Here is a 15,314-nt window from a genome sequence, read left to right as displayed (position 1 = left end):
ATTCGTGGACCATTTCCTTTTCTAGCCCATCCCAATTTGGACACTGTAGATACGTTCCCACAGCCGCATGCTACGTTCCCGTGATCGCCATGCCCTTGCCTTTTCTTTCTCGCCCTTTGTTCTCTCTTTGTCATCTTCACTGCCTCGCTCTCGCGCCTTGTCCTTGGTTGCTAAGCAGCCCCTCTAGTATATAAGGACCCCCTTAGGCGCTCCCTAGTCCCCATCTCGACCTCTTGGTCATTGGGACTAGGTGAGTGACCATAGCGTTGTACTTCCCTTCGAGTGCTAATGTATAACTTGGTCATTGGGACTAGTCTGTCGCTGTCTGCGTGAAGACTAGCTTTCGTAGGTCTCGTGCCTTCGTGCCGACCTCCGCTCTGCCCTCGTCGAGTTTTCTGTCACGTTTATCCCTCTCCCTCTCTTTTTCCCCTTTCGGCTCCTTGCCGCTCGCCTACGGGGTCGTCGCCGCACGTCGACCCGAGTCTACGCGCCTAGTCGCCGCAACAGTTACCCTCAGGCACATTTCCTGAGGCGGGGGTTCTCTGACCCTGCTCCCTTCGAAGCGTCACACAGGGCTCATAACCTGTTGAACAATGAAAAGTTGGTCAGACCGGGGATTGAACCCGGATCATCCCATATGCGCTGGGAGGTGTTACCACTACACCATCCAACCGATACTAGAGTGTGAATTCTACAGATTCCAACACTTATCTACCCCTATTCTACTGTGTATATAAGGTCTATTGTATGTACTATGTACGGCACGCGTTTGCACCGGCCAAACGCGAATCTCATTTGTGCCCGCTTGCCCTCGAACTTCTTCATAACTAGAGTCAAACACAGCTCCTTTGACCACCCAATTTTCGTTCTCCCGCAAGACCACGCACCTTCCTTCCTGCCACAGATCTGACTATTCAGACTGATTCAGTACCGTATCCTATATCTACACTATGAATATGAACACGATCGGGGACAACGGAAAGGAGATCATGATCAATCACTGTTAAATCTGCTTATCAGTCGGGCACGGGTCCTTTGGCCAGTGTCACAGATAAGCGTGATTCCCTTCTAGGGATGACAGATGATCTTATCAGCTACGATCAGTGCCTGAGTACTCTTGCTCGTCGTCGTCATCCTCCTCCTCATTCTCCTTTGCACGCTGCGCCACCCTCCCTCGTTGGGAATTGATACACTTGGAATGGAAGAGCGCTTGAGTGTGTGACCCAGCGCCTGATCAATGACATCTCCTGCGTCCAAGTCGTGAAAACATCTTTGATCCCTTTCGGATGTGCATGCTGATAAGGGTTTTATATGTCTCAACTTGAATACATACATGCTACGTACCTTGTCTTAAACAACGGATGTTATCAAATAATTACATCGATTACAATCACTGGAATACATTTTGACACAGCAGCTTTTTGGTCTCGAAACATAGTCTTGTACTGTGATTTAGCACCAAACCCCACGGAACGTTGGAATAATATACACCGGAAAAGTATCTACTCGACTGGGTATACATGTACGCAGAGATGCCACTGCGGGGACGGGAAAATGCCAACTGGCCAAAGGACCCATAGTGGCCAAAGGAGCCATAGAAGACTGTAATCATCATGACATCAGCAAAGATGTCGAATCATTGTAATGTAGGTTGTATTGGCAATATAAGGAGTGTTTATATCAGCTTTCATTGTAACACTAGTCTTAACGAGATAGGTGGTCTATTGGCATTAGATATGAGAGCTTAATATTTGTGATCACTGTAGTATATCGGGCCGTCATCATATTCAATAAGCTTGCACTGGAACACATGGGCGTGCTCAGCCAGGGATTATCATGTGAGTAGGGTGTTCTAGTGCCATTAGCATCGTACACTTGGTCAAGTAGTGGTTTGGCGATGTGCATCCATCGCAAGCACACTGCCCGAAAACCCGATACGATATCACACAGGTATATACGCGAAAAATCGTATTAAATTATGTTAACTACAACACAATAAGTTCATGGGAACGGCCACACGCCCTTGGTCTCGCTGACAATCCGCATGATGCTCTCCTCTGCCTTCTTCGCTGTTCCGATCTCCGAGCTCACAGGTGCTGGAGGAGTCGAGGGAAGCACAGAGTAGAACAGCTGGAGGAGGTGCGACACCCCGACTTCGGCCATCTCGGACATTGCAGCGGGAGTTTGGGAGTAGGATACGGTGAGACAAGAAGACTGGAGGGACGAAAGGATAGGACGTACGTGGGTGTGCCGGCCAATGTTGATCGAGGAATAGATGGAGCCGAGGAGAGCAACTGGAGTCAACCCGTGGCCAAGAACGAGGGATAGCGCTCATCTCAGCGCAGCGCGTAATGCACCTTCCCACACGTATGCAGGGTATTAGCATAGTTGTCTTTGCCAAGCAGCGAGAAGTAAGCACATACCTGTCATATGGCCCAGCTCAATGCATCCAATCTACTGCATATGTGCGACGAAAAAGACATGTCAGCTACGGCGAACAGACATACATCCAAGACACCGGACAGAAAGACATAAGGGCTACATGGGGTGACAGCGCAGAAACAAGTCAGATCCTGAAACACATCTGCAGACGGGCCTGGTATTGACGTCAAGGGAGAGAGCACCGGTAGGGAACCTGCAAAGGGTGAAGGACACATCAGCAAAACCAGCAAATAATGGTCTGGCATGGCCACGGCGCCCAAAACTGGCCCACCCTGTCCGGAAACCGCAAGCGCCGCCTGATTCTGGTCAACTCCCATCTCGCATGATGGAATCTGGCCATCGAGCATCTGCGCGGATGGATCCCGGCAATGGTAGACAGGTATTTATCTTACACTGTCACTTCATACCAGATACTCGTCATGAGACAAAGTGCAGATAACATAACAGTATGCAAGGCGCCACGGCCGCCTCTTCGAAGGTCTTGAAGATGATCAAGATGTCCGGACGTAGCATCGGAGCATGCTTGTTGATTGTGAGCGTCTGTCCAGTGTGGTGACGTTCCCTTCACGATCCTCACCCTGTCTTCTTTCTACATACACTCTCCACAGATAATCCTCTTGAGCTTGCTCATCGATGACGCGGATTCTAGGCTTGCGACTCAATCAACGGCCTGTCATTTTGCTAGCCCTGCCCTGAACTCCCACTTCCAAAACCCCCCGCTTCTCGACGTTGCGACTGCATCCCTCCTTCATCACCCGCTACAACGTCCCAATTCTACTACGTGCCCCCTAGGCTCTGATGTTTGTGAGTTGTGCCATGAATGCTGTAGCTACTAATGTCTAGGTTCCACTCTACATCTCAGAAAGGTATGTACAATGTCGTGGTCGTCGAGGCTCAGATTGTGCATGTTTTTGGGGTCTGCTGCTCTTAGGACTTGAGGAACGCCTCGGTTACTAGGTGGTGAGCCTAGCAGTAAGTCACTTTGGCTTAGGCATTGGTGCCCTTGTGTCTCAGGATCTTGTGCAGCGTCCAGCCCTACAAACCCTAACCCCGCCTGATTCTGCGCATAGTCTTTACGCCTCCCTTCTTTATGCAAATAGTCTGTGTCTAATTATTATTGATTATTGAAAATACAAACTCCGATCGTGTGATAACTTGTCGGTTAACACTCTTCGTGAACAAAATAAATGTCTGTACCGTAGCGTGAGCTCGGGCACCCATGGTAGGAATTGCACCAAGTATTGACCATCTAAGCACATTGGCCCAGTCATTAATGTACACTATCGGCCAGAGTTCTGCCGCGGTACGGTACTCGAAGACCATATACTCCGCTAGAAGTGACAACCAGCGCCCAGCCGCCCAGTCACGTCTGGCCATGCCCGGTGATTCCTCGCGGTTCTCTACCAACTTTCGCCATCCCTTGGTCGTACCTTGCAAATCTTGCCGGTAAGGCGGAACTTGGCCATGCCCGACCATACCTTACACCAATTTGCTGATGCAGCAGTGCGCCCAGAAAGAAGAAGCAGCCTGGGCCGATGTTGTGGGGCGACCTTGTTCAGGTATCGTACGGTGCGTCAGCGGTGATAGTGTCGGCCCAGTCAGAGTTTTGAGCATGTCGATGGTGGGAGAGAGGAGAGGGGCAATGAATGACCTGTGCATGCGCCCGGGCTTTTGAGAAAGAAGACAAAGTGATTGACAGGTCGCAACTTATGACCTCATGCATGCCAAACGTTCCCCCCGTATTGAGACTGGCCACGATCTGCAGCCTCAACCCTAACCCATGGCTCTTGTACCCACGAGCCATCGATACGCTAAGGCAATCGCCAAGAACGTATGACGAGGTGGTCATTAATGCAGCCGTTGACGACTTGGCAGGGAGCGCAGGAGCATCAGACACCGATTGTGCAGTGGACTTGCGAGTAGCCATGGACTTGGTCGAGATCATCGAGCGTACGGACGCGGTACAAGCCGTTGGACGGTCAATGTCGACATCAAGGAAGCCGCACACGTCTTCCGTGTCCTCCCCATGCTACTTTGTGTTGGTTCAGAACGCGCTGCCTTGAACATAGTTCTCACTTGCTGTCATATTGGACGAAGCTGGAGAGGAACCGGGCACTGTTCTGCCGGGATTAGTAGTGCCTGCACAACTGTTGATGCAGTCGATCGTGTAGATCTAATTGATGCAGCCATGGGCTTGGATAGAGGGACTCGATCAACAGCTGCCGTAGAATGCATGCCAGTGGAAAACGTAGAGCTCTTCCGTATGCTCGCGGTAGAAAGGCGACTTTGAGGCATGGGGCTTGGACTGGAATACACGGGCACTTTGCTTGTTCTGAGCCCAGAAGGCTGACGTGTGAAAAAGAAGGGGCGGAACTGACCTTTACATCCGGCCCACAGCTGGTCGGTGAGAGCGGTGCCCAACGAGCGATGGTGGTAGTGGTGACGCGTGAGATTCTGGAGTGTGCGGGAGCGGGTTGATGCAGTCGAGAAGTTGGTAGTCCTTGTGTTGCGTGCGGATGCGCGCTTGTCTGCGTGGCACACGAAGAGCCGACCCGCATTTGTCGTGCCCGTGTAGTTTCAATCCTGTATGCATGTCAAAAGATGGTCATTCTATGATATTATATGGCGAGCTTCTTGTATGAAATGTCATTGTCATCAGACTCCCCGACAGCCTTGTTATCGCCTCGCCCCACCCACGGTTTGCAATGGCGAGCTTAGGTGTTGCAATTCCCAGCTTGCCATTTTAGGCGTTACCAATCTTGCCACGCATGGCATTGCCGCTGGCACGGTTTCGCACATTTGCTGATGGACCGGTCAAGCTGGTCAAAATCGGTCATGGCTTCGGTCATGACAGCGGTCATAACAACGCTGCACGGTCAGCAAACCCGTTGTACAAAGGACTACACATCGATACTTGGACTCGGGAGCGCAGCCTACATATTATGAGTTGCGCCCAAGGTGGCACCGTCAACTTCAGGGCATGATCAGCCACACGCGATCGGACGTAGCTGTCAATTGTTGAAGGATAGTTGTAAGCAAACCAATATAAAGCTTACAGTATCGAAACCGATACGATACGAGCACGATGGCATCACGAGCAGTATGATAGCATACAGGACGAACGCGGAAGGAACCTGAGTCCGGTCGGGATCTATAAGCAATTAAAAGGCATAACTGCACGAATTGCTATTTGAACGGTGTCACCACACGGCCTTTAAGGCTTCGTACTAAACGAGTGGCATTGTGAAGGTGGTATAATAGTAGATAGTTAAGGTAGCACCGTGCGTGTCGTGAGAGGGAAGCGAAAGGATTTGGGCTAGATACGTTACGTCTATCGTAAGGGGTACACCTACACCTTGGCAGCGAAGCAAGCCGTCTTGACGCCGTGTAGATGGACGAGTGCGGCGCGCGGCTTGGAGGTGGTAGCAGTCATAGAGCAACGCGTTATCGAGCCAATGAGCTGCTGGCACGCATCTTCTCGCCATAGAACCACAGCCAAACCGGGAATGGAATGCCGAGCGCGATGGCCAACCCTGCAAGAAGGGAGTTCCCTCCTCCGATGCCGAGAGCATCGAACATCTGGCTGCCAAACAGGGGGAACGCGAAACCGAGCATCGACCGGAAGACTGATGCGGCGGCTAAGGCGCTTGCTGCGAACGTAAAGGTGTCGACGAGGTAGAGCTGGATAGGCAGGCTAGACAACAAATCTCGTTCAGACACTCCTGCGAGAGCAAATGTACCGCTCGGACTCACAAGGTTGTCATCATCCCGAATCCGAAAATACCGGTACCGATGATTGGCATGATCCAGTGGATACGGGCTTGCACCGACCATCCGTACCAACTAGCGGGGATGTCAGCCGATGTGATGCATGCATACGCATATAGCTGGACCTACAACACGCCAATAGGTACGAAAAAGGAGCCGAATATGAGGGATGGGATCCGGAATTCAGGCTTGCCTTTGCCATGTTTCCTGGCCAGCTACAAGGCACCAAAAGGATTTCAGATTTTGGGCACTTCGGGCACTGCTGATTACCTAACGGAAAACGTACCCTAGAGTATATGCCGTCGGAAACCCATGCACCGAACAGCGTCGCGAGGAAAAATCCAACACCGAGCCCGATGTAAGCCAGACCACCCACACCAACGCTGAAACCGTAGATGCCAGTGAAAACATCTAGCAGAGGTGTCAGCGGACAATGGCAGGTAGGTGAGCAGCTGACTCACCCGGGAAGATGGCGAACATGAGGTAGTAGATTCCTGTGGTTGCGTGTCAGCAATTTGACGGTTAGCACCCAGGTCAAACAGATGGCATACCATACATCCTGTAGGAAACGGAATTTGTCAGCATGAGGACGGCCGGTCGGAAATGGGACCAGCAGAAACTCACAGAGCCATGTATGCGCTAAGCAAGAAGCAGATGATGCTTCTCGTGAGGAGGATGAATGGCCGCGTCAGATCAACCCACAAACGATGCATACGGTTACCATGCTCTTGTACGAGATGGGGATGCAGCCGGGCAAGGGCCTCCGGATCTCCGGACTTCTTCGCGCGACGCAGCCGGATGACGGGATGATACGTCTCTCGCAGGAAGGGGATACCGACGACGGCTGCGACAGCGCAGAGACCCGCAACGACGATGAATATATACTTGAAGCCAATAGTCTGCGCGATGAAACCTCCGGCTACTGGGCCAATGACAGGCCCCAATAGCGGTCCCAGCGTGTAGATGGCCATAGCAGACGCACGCTCCTTTTCTGAGAACAAGTCGCTGATGGAGCCGCCACCGCACGCGATCGGTGCGCTGCCTGCGAATCCGGCTGGAAGATTGTTCTCTCAGTGCCCGCCGAAGGAAACTTGTCAACGGATGACGTACCTAGAATACGGAAGCCAATCAAGTCCGCGGCCGTTGGGGCATAAGCACATCCAAACATGAAAGCCAGGAACAAGAGGTTATTGATGTGCAGCACCTGATGAGGTTGTTAACTTAGCCATGACCCTGTCTGCGGTTGATCAGTGGCGACATACCCATGTACGACCGTAGATCTCTGACATTGGCGCGAGGAACAGAGGTCCAATCGCGAACGTCGCCAGAAACACACTGAGCGTGGCAGCAACTTCAGTCTTGCTCGTGATGTGATAATGTTCAGCAATGTCCGGGAGCGCAGGGGCCATCATAGACGATCCTAATGGGGTGACAAATGTGTACAATGACACCTACATGGCGGATGATAACTATTGGGCCCGGGTAACATAGCCTTGAGGGTGAAGTGAACTTACGATGCAGGCCATAGTCCATTTCTTGCGTGTTGACCAATTCCTGGGATTAATGGGATCATGCGCCCAGTCATCCTCGGCGTTTTCCAAGGCTTCCTCCTAAACCCCCGCCCGATGCCGTTGATGTGAGCTCACGGGACCTGCATCGTCCGAACGTGGTCGTGCGACAACGCACCTTCTTATCCTCAGGAAAAGCGGACAGTCCCTCACCACCCCGCAACTTGCTTGCATCCTGCGCCTTCTCCACGTCCACAGCATCGACATCGGCACCTGTCGTCACCTGGGCAGATACATGGGTATTCGACGAAACTGTGGGGGTTCTGGACGCCTGACGCTGCTCGGCAGGGAGCTCACTGTCCTGGTTGTTAGCCGGCATCGACGGACAGGACGTCGGACGGAGGGCAGAGAAGATCAGGATAGACACTGGGGTCCGTGCGGCGCGGGGAGCAGTTATATATGTTCAGAGCGCATCGAGTGTCATCTGGAATTTGTAGCATGTTCGTTCGCCCCGAACGGCCCCCCGGTACTAATCCCTATCCCGGAAGAGACACTATTCAGTGTTACGTAACGTTATTCCGGCCCTGTTAATGCGTTGTCCCGTCAGCAAGCTTTGCAACAGACCGTTGCGATCGTGTCTTTCCCAGGGCAGTGGCCACGCTGCCCAGATCTAGTCACCTTCAAACACCAGATCGTCATCCGCACCCGCCAATGACCAGCGACCTTCCCAGGCACCCTTCCCACCACTCTCGCGCCGTGGCCCACGGGCCTGCTATGCGCCGCTTGGATCTTCAACTGATCACGATAAACGAGTGTGATCCTTCAACAACGCCGCAGCTGTGTATGTACAAAGCATATCGAGTCCATACTATCAAATAACCGAACTCATACGACGCTGTATCTGCCCGCGGTGGCGGTAGGGTTGCGCATCTCCGCTTGCAGAGCGGCAGCCGACGCCTCCACCAGCAACCGCTTGATCTCTCTGACGGCTTGTTCGACCTGCCGAACGCCAGATCAGTCCAATTCACCGTTAGCCAAACGACATGACCACTCACCCTCCACTCCTCGTTCGATTCAATGAGCAAATGCAGCTTGGGTGGCCCTTCTGGCGGAGGTTCCTTCCCAGGCTCGTAGTAGATGCCTATTGAAAAGACACCAGTAAGCAACATTGTCCCATGGCCTCGAAAATCGGAGTCGAAATTAGACGCACCTTTGTTCGTCACCGATGCGCCCGTCATATCGATGAGCTGCAGTGCAGAGGTAGCGCTGATCAGCGCCTGAACAGCGATCCAGCAGACGAATACCATGACTGACCTGGACCATCGTCTCCTTGTTTGTGACGCGCCACCTTGCCTTCTGGGGGTAGTCGTTGATCGGGATGATCGCGTGGAACTCGGTCGCGTCTATCGCGGGCCGCTTGCTGGTCAGCTCTTCGTGCTGTATTTGCGACTGCGCCACGAGCTTGTGCGCCCGCAACTGGGCGTTGAGCTTGGCGACCACACTCAAAGCCTGCTTATGCGCCGCAGTGTCCTTCCCTGCGCGCTCGGCTGCCTCCTGCGCTGCACGAAGAGAATTCTGAAGCTTCTCTTCTTCCTTGGCCTGCGCGAGTCGCCTTGCGGCCGCTGCCGCACCTGCCACACCGAGAAGACCCTTCGAAGAGTCGGGGGCTGGACCGCGCTTCACTTCGACCTTGAAGTTGCCGAAGGTCATGTCGTCGCCTTCCTTCTTGGTCTCGACTGCGGCTTCCTGTTGTTGCTTCTCTTCCTCGGGCTCACCGTACGCCTTACGCTCCGCCTTCTCCTTGGCGTCGCGCTCCTGCTCAAGACGGTCAAGACCCTTGCCTCCAAATCCGGAGCCGGCGACTTTAGCTTTCCCGGACTTGACCTTCTCCAGGAAGCCTGAGAAATATATCAGATTAGCGGCAGTCGGGAGCGTCAACGTAGAAGGCCCACATACCATTGCTGAGATCTTCGAGTTCCTTGGGTACCGCTGCGTTACTCGCTTTCAGCGCACGATAGATGTCAACTGAGTATCTGTCCTGCTCTGGCGTGATGAACGTCACGCATGTTCCCTTGTTGCCAGCACGGCCTGTGCGACCGGCGCGGTGGACGTAATCCTCCATGTGGTTCGGGGCGTCGTAATTGATTACGAGTTTGAGCTGCTTGACATCCAGACCACGAGCTGCGACAGAGGTCGCGATGACGATGGGTACGACTCCGGACTTGAAGTCCGCAATCGTAGAGTCTCGGTCGACCTGGTCCTTACCACCGTGCAAGGACATGCAAAGGTAGCCTTTGCGCATGAGCTCGCGGAGGAGATTGTCAGCACCCTCTTGCCTGTCGACGAAGATGAGCGTTCGACACTCAGGGTCCTCGTTGTAGGTCTGTCCGAGGATCTCCAGCAGGCGATTGAACTTGCTCTCCTCGTCACGAACCTCGACAATTTGCTCGATCTCCGGGGCGACGACCGACCGACCACCGACGGTGATTTCGAGGGGCTTGCGAAGGATTTTGCGCGCGAGCGAATCCATCTGCCGCGGAAAGGTCGCAGAGAAGAGGACGGTCTGGCGGTCGGGTCGGATATTGTTAACGATCTTCATGACCTGAGGCTCGAAGCCCATGTCAAACATACGATCGGCCTCGTCCAGGACCAGGTAAGTGACACGTTTGAGATTGGTGACGCGACCTGAGTTGGCTGTCAGAAGGTCAATCATACGTCCGGGTGTACAGACGATGATCTCGGCGCCCTTCTTCATCTCAGCAATCTGATCTTTGATGGGAGAGCCACCATACGCACACACAGCCTATAGGAGGAAATTAGGGGAAGCTCAAAGTAAGCAAAACGACGGCACTCACGCGAAGACCAAGAACGCGGAGGAAGGGCTTACACTCCCTGTGTATTTGCACCGCGAGCTCACGAGTAGGGGTCATGACCACAGCGACAGGACCCTCCATCTGCTCGAGCGGTCGCTGATCCTTAATATGACGGAACATGGGGAGCAGGAACGCAATAGTCTTGCCTGAGCCCGTCTTGGCCACACCAATGACATCACGGCCAGACATTATCGCAGGGATAGCTTGAGCCTGGATGGGTGTGGGAGCGGCGTACCCAAGTTTCTTGATGACCTCGAGACTGAACCCTCGTTAGCATCCAGCTTCTGAGGGAACAAGCAGCTACACTCACCATGATGCGGGCAGGCCGAAGTGGCTCCACTTGGTAACTGGTCGAGGGCAGTCAAGCCCACGGATTTTGATACCATCAAGCTCGAGACGCAGTAGCTCCGCCTCTTCGTCAGTCATCTCAGCAACATCCGGTGGAGCAACGTAAAACTCCTTGCGGAAGGGCTCGTAAGCGACGCGGGAGTGATCAACAGCAGCCAGGTCTTTCTTCTTCGCCTTTTTCGCGGCCAAAGCAAGAATATCTTCCGGATTGAGGTCCGTCGCATCGAGCTCGTCAGGATCAGGTCCTTGTTCATCTCCCTCATCGGCCCCGGGCTCGTCTAAGCGAACTCCAAGGCTGCCTGTCGTCTTCATCTTCTTCAGATCCTCCAAGTTCACCTTCTTCACCTCCTCCTTGACGCCACTCATGAACGCGTCGAGGGGGTCGATCTCATCGTCCTCGTCCATGGCTTCAGCAACCTTGGCTTGTGTGGTGGTTGCGTCGTCATCGTCGTCCGCTTCAAGGTCGCCAATGTTGGACCCTGCGTCAGTCATCGTCATATCCACATCGGGGAGGTCAAGCGTCTGGAGCTTCCGTTTTGTTTCAACGGAATCATCGAGCAGTGATGACTTAGACGTCTTGAGCAGCTCAGGCTTCAAGGGGAGACCCTTCAAACCGAGACTGGTCAGAGCTGAGCGGTTGAGCTGCGAGCCAGTCGGCCCGTTCGTTGCTGCAGCAACTGCAAAGAGAGGATCAAGTGGTGTGAAATCTTGAGATACACGACAGCAGCAGATCTAACTCACCTGGGGCAGTTTTACCAGCCAGCGCCATAGCCTTGACTTTCGCCTCATCCAATGCCTTCTTCGCATCACGCTCCTTCTTCCACGCTTCTAGCCTCGCCCTCTTCGCCTTCAGCTTCTCGTCCTCTACCGGGGGTGTCGAGCTCTTGCTATCGGGCTGAGACGGCGGCTGGGTACGAGGCGGGGAAGGAGGTCTGTCGTGGCGTACGCGGTCCCTCGAGCGTGAGCGGCGACGGTCGTCGCGATAGTCGCGGCGGCGGTCGTCCCGATGCCTATCGTCGCGATACCTGTCTCTGTCGCGATGTCCGTCCCGGTCCCGGTCCCTTTCACGCTCGCGCTCCCTATCCTTGTCTCTGGCTCTGTCCCTATCCCGCTCTCTGTCGCGCTCCCTGTCCCTGTCCCGGTCCCGGTGCCCATCACGGTCCCGGTCGTCGTCGTACCTCGATCTAGTGGGTCTTGGGGCGTTGCGCCTGGTCGGCGACGGAGACCGCGGTGAAGAGCGGTGAGACGGCCTTACCCTCTTATTCGGCGAGTCCGGCGAATAGGATCTATCTCTTCGTGCCATCGTGGGTCGTCAGTGGGTAGAGTCTGGCGAGTCGTGCCTCGATGGTCACTGCAAGAAGCGCGGATGACCTTCTGGGCGCTCACATCACTTCTTTGGCAGTGTTGTTCTCGGTACCGCATTTGGAAGCATTGCGTAACGACTGCGTACTTGCGATAGTCGCTTGTGCCGCGCTCATGTGCAGTACAAGTACAAGTACTTGCACTCACTGATCCTCCACCTTCATCATGACTGCAAACGTCCTCGACGCCTCTGCTCTTCTGCAGACACTGCCAACCATACTTCCCCCTGGGAAGAAGAAGCTAGAATCTCAGCAAGATGCGATTACTGCGCTGGTCCACACTGTGCTGACGGTCTTGGGTTTCCGTCTTACTGGCATAGACGAATCTGCACCTACGCGCACATTCGAGAACAACGTCTTGCCTGAGGAGTGGAATCAACATGGTCCTGGCCATTACACTCTCAAGTACAGGCATGAGCAGAGCAGCCTAGACTTTCTTGTGAAAGTAACGAAGCTCGGGAGTCGCACCTTGGTCAACTCAATCGCTGTTGAGGTAAGCATTGTCTCAGACACCGCGGCCACGGCATTGCTGACGCCTATACTCTCCATAGACCGATAAGGCTGCTAGCCTTGACATCCCTACGAACGACTTTACTTCCCCTTCTTTCTTCCCTCGCGAGCTTTCCGAGCCGAGTTCACCGCTCGTGCACGGTTTCATCTCGTCCAACCGCGTAGATGACTTGATCTCCCAGCTCAAACTCACCACGGTGCAGAAACTGATTCCCGGGCTGCGGAAGGAGGGATATACTGAGACCGCTACGGAGATGAGAGCAGGTCCCAGTCAACCACAGCCAGACGCGCCTCCTGCGAGACCGAGGCCAGACGAGCCACCACTCCCTCCTGGGCGCAGCCCCGCCGGTTTCCCGTACCCACGCAATCCTCTCGAGATCGGGAGACGCGATCTGGACCCATTTCCCAGTAACCCCTTTGCTCCTCCCCCGCTTTTCGGAGGCAATGGTGGTGACGGTATGTTCGTTGGCCCCGATCACCCAATTTTCGGAGCTGGGATACGTGGACCTGGCCCGGGTAGGATGGGTCCGTGGGGTGGCGACGGCTACCTCCCTCCTCTGGGCGCACCCCCAGGTGCCCGTTTCGACCCCATCGGTCCTGCGTTTGGTCCTGGTGTACCTTTCCCCGGCCGCATGCCTCCCGGAGGCCGCGGCGGTCCGTTTGGTGGCCAGGACCCCGACAATGATGAGCTTCCACCCCCTGGTTCGGTGAGTAACCTTCCTATTCCGTCGCCCTGCTCTGGCTGACTTCGTCTCACTCAGCGAGACATGTTTATGTAGGATTCTTGGAGGATTCCCATGAAACGTGCATAATTCGCGGGATGTATGTATCGTGCTCTGTACTACCTGCCATATGTAGTTGATCGCTTCTAGCGCTGTGTGTATCATATCGAGTCAGTTGTGCTTGTATTGTGTGTCTATGCAGAGTAGTTCATTCAGGACTGTGCACGCGTTGCGCTGGAGAGCTGCCACAATAACTGAAGCCTATTCTCCAAACTCGGATTTGGCGGCTATATCGGCACTAGGCTGCGGCAACTGCCAGGACCAGAAGCGACTGCGGGTCAGAAGGTTCCGCTCACGTACGTACATCCTGATCGACCAGACGGCCTGCCCCCCCGCTATATAAGATCCCAACGTCTTCTCGCTTCCGAACACATATCTCTACAAGTAACATCCTCCTCACAGTCCCACCGCGCACCCGACTAGACAATCTCAGCACACAAGTAACATGCCACCATCCCCCACCAGAGCCCGAAGATCTACCACGAATGGCGACCTCCCGTCGTTCATGCGGCGTCCCCCGAAGCCGGAAGGAGTCAAAACCATCCTCGCGAGCGCGTCCATCAACAATCTCACCCCCTCGGAGCTGGAAGAGCGGTACAGGCACAACGAACGCATCCTAGCCGAGACGTAAGTGCTTTACTCCGAGTTGTGCGGTTCGCGATCCGTGTGGTAATGTCTAGCCCTCCTCCTTTTTGCCTACGACGCCTCCCTTTGTCCTGTGACCCCCTAGGTCTGCGTCGAGCTCGCATTTCATCAAGCAACTTGAAGACCAGCAGAGCGCGATTAGAGCTCGTCTGAACGATCTCGGTGTGGAGAGCATCCGATCTCAACTCGAGCACACCAAGATCAACGAAGACGAATCTATGACCGTCGACCCGAGCCCGCCACCTCCGCCACAGCTGGAGGAGTACAGGCCTATCGGCGCGAAGGCGCGGGCACTCGCGCGATGGGTGCGTACCTCGGAGTGTCTTCCCCGCGCAGTATGGCTGATATATGCGTAATACCCTACTTAGAATCCTACTGGGCCCAGAGGGGCTCCGGCTGGCGGCATGTCGTATGACGAGGCTGCCAACATTCTACGCGAGTCCTATCAACGAGAGCAAGAGCACAAGGCGAGGATGAACGATAGGCGGAGGAGGAGGGGCGACGTTGTACCTGGTGAGCAGCTCACCCGGGCTGAGATGGATGCGCGAATGCTTGCATTCCTGTACGTTGTTCACTTCATATGTTGGCCTCGTACTAAACACTGGAGCAGCACATACAAACCCACTGACTCCGATCTGGAAGATGACGATGAAGAAGACGAGGACGAAGAGGAAGAGGGCCGTCCGGCGTGGTTCGACGAGGACGACCAAGATGACGGAATCAAGGGGCAAGACATCGTCGAACCAGACTACGAAGACCTATCCACCATCATTAGAATTGACGAGGCACGCATTCCATGGGCCATACCGCGTGAGGAGTAGTAGACGTCCGCATTGCGGTGTGATGTATCTTATATGCGATGTAGCGACTAATCTGTAGCAGTAGACCAAAGTATCCAGGTGCATCGGAAAGATAGCATATAAGCAGTAGTAACACGGGTATCGTAATCCTGACTCGTGCAAATGAGTCTGAATAGTGCCTCAAATCATTCCTTACAGCGCTTTTCAAAACTATTCCGCTGGGCGACAACGGCTCCAGTATGATCTGTGCTGATCCGCCCTATATACAGGCAAATGA

General features: G+C 54.2%; 4 protein-coding genes and 1 non-coding gene across 5 annotated transcripts; 2 read left to right on the top strand and 3 right to left on the bottom strand.

Moving 5' to 3' along the window:
• Nucleotides 1–602: 602 nt before the first annotated feature.
• DICSQDRAFT_t184 lies at nt 603–673 on the bottom strand. The gene has a single exon. It is a non-coding gene; the product is annotated as a tRNA-Cys (tRNA).
• A 4,793-nt stretch (nt 674–5,466) lies between these two features.
• On the bottom strand, nt 5,467–8,097 carry DICSQDRAFT_183725 (MFS general substrate transporter; the record flags this gene model as incomplete). Its single annotated transcript, XM_007370579.1, has 11 exons — nt 5,467–6,136; nt 6,196–6,285; nt 6,340–6,425; nt 6,497–6,621; nt 6,672–6,704; nt 6,762–6,769; nt 6,913–7,264; nt 7,321–7,414; nt 7,473–7,661; nt 7,725–7,820; nt 7,897–8,097. 11 exons carry the CDS (start codon nt 8,095–8,097, stop codon nt 5,887–5,889), a joined length of 1,524 nt encoding a protein of 507 aa, XP_007370641.1. The 3' UTR covers nt 5,467–5,886.
• A 410-nt stretch (nt 8,098–8,507) lies between these two features.
• On the bottom strand, nt 8,508–12,279 carry DICSQDRAFT_93427 (P-loop containing nucleoside triphosphate hydrolase protein). Its single transcript, XM_007370578.1, has 8 exons — nt 11,681–12,279; nt 10,902–11,616; nt 10,574–10,850; nt 9,675–10,521; nt 9,033–9,616; nt 8,929–8,965; nt 8,774–8,859; nt 8,508–8,717 (listed from the first exon to the last, which is right to left on the bottom strand). The coding sequence occupies exons 1-8, from the start codon at nt 12,240–12,242 to the stop codon at nt 8,604–8,606; spliced, it is 3,222 nt and encodes a 1,073-aa protein (XP_007370640.1). The 5' UTR covers nt 12,243–12,279; the 3' UTR covers nt 8,508–8,603.
• A 140-nt stretch (nt 12,280–12,419) lies between these two features.
• Nucleotides 12,420–13,742, top strand: DICSQDRAFT_112873 (uncharacterized protein). The gene is made up of 3 exons (XM_007370577.1): nt 12,420–12,793; nt 12,852–13,517; nt 13,572–13,742. Exons 1-3 carry the CDS (start codon nt 12,467–12,469, stop codon nt 13,587–13,589), a joined length of 1,011 nt encoding a protein of 336 aa, XP_007370639.1. The 5' UTR covers nt 12,420–12,466; the 3' UTR covers nt 13,590–13,742.
• A 295-nt stretch (nt 13,743–14,037) lies between these two features.
• On the top strand, nt 14,038–15,058 carry DICSQDRAFT_174726 (uncharacterized protein; the record flags this gene model as incomplete). The annotated part of the gene is made up of 4 exons (XM_007370576.1): nt 14,038–14,219; nt 14,323–14,542; nt 14,606–14,799; nt 14,848–15,058. The coding sequence occupies 4 exons, from the start codon at nt 14,038–14,040 to the stop codon at nt 15,056–15,058; spliced, it is 807 nt and encodes a 268-aa protein (XP_007370638.1).
• Between the last annotated feature and the right edge of the window lie 256 nt (nt 15,059–15,314).

The sequence above is a fragment of the Dichomitus squalens genome (assembly GCF_000275845.1).
Source record: "Dichomitus squalens LYAD-421 SS1 unplaced genomic scaffold DICSQscaffold_71, whole genome shotgun sequence".
Lineage (NCBI taxonomy): Eukaryota > Fungi > Basidiomycota > Agaricomycetes > Polyporales > Polyporaceae > Dichomitus > Dichomitus squalens.
This window is presented reverse-complemented; position numbering and strand designations above follow the sequence as displayed.

What these genes read in the sequence shown, in the direction of transcription:
- DICSQDRAFT_112873 (XM_007370577.1), top strand. Translation starts at nt 12,467, where the DNA reads ATGACTGCAAACGTCCTCGACGCCTCTGCTCTTCTGCAGACACTGCCA. An exon ending in TCAACTCAATCGCTGTTGAG is followed by an intron (nt 12,794 to 12,851) that starts GTAAGCATTGTC and finishes TACTCTCCATAG; the next exon opens with ACCGATAAGGCTGCTAGCCT.
- DICSQDRAFT_93427 (XM_007370578.1), bottom strand. Translation starts at nt 12,242, where the DNA reads ATGGCACGAAGAGATAGATCCTATTCGCCGGACTCGCCGAATAAGAGG. An exon ending in TCCGCGTTCTTGGTCTTCGC is followed by an intron (nt 10,522 to 10,573) that starts GTGAGTGCCGTC and finishes TTCCTCCTATAG; the next exon opens with GCTGTGTGTGCGTATGGTGG. An exon ending in ACTCGAAGATCTCAGCAATG is followed by an intron (nt 9,617 to 9,674) that starts GTATGTGGGCCT and finishes TATATTTCTCAG; the next exon opens with GCTTCCTGGAGAAGGTCAAG.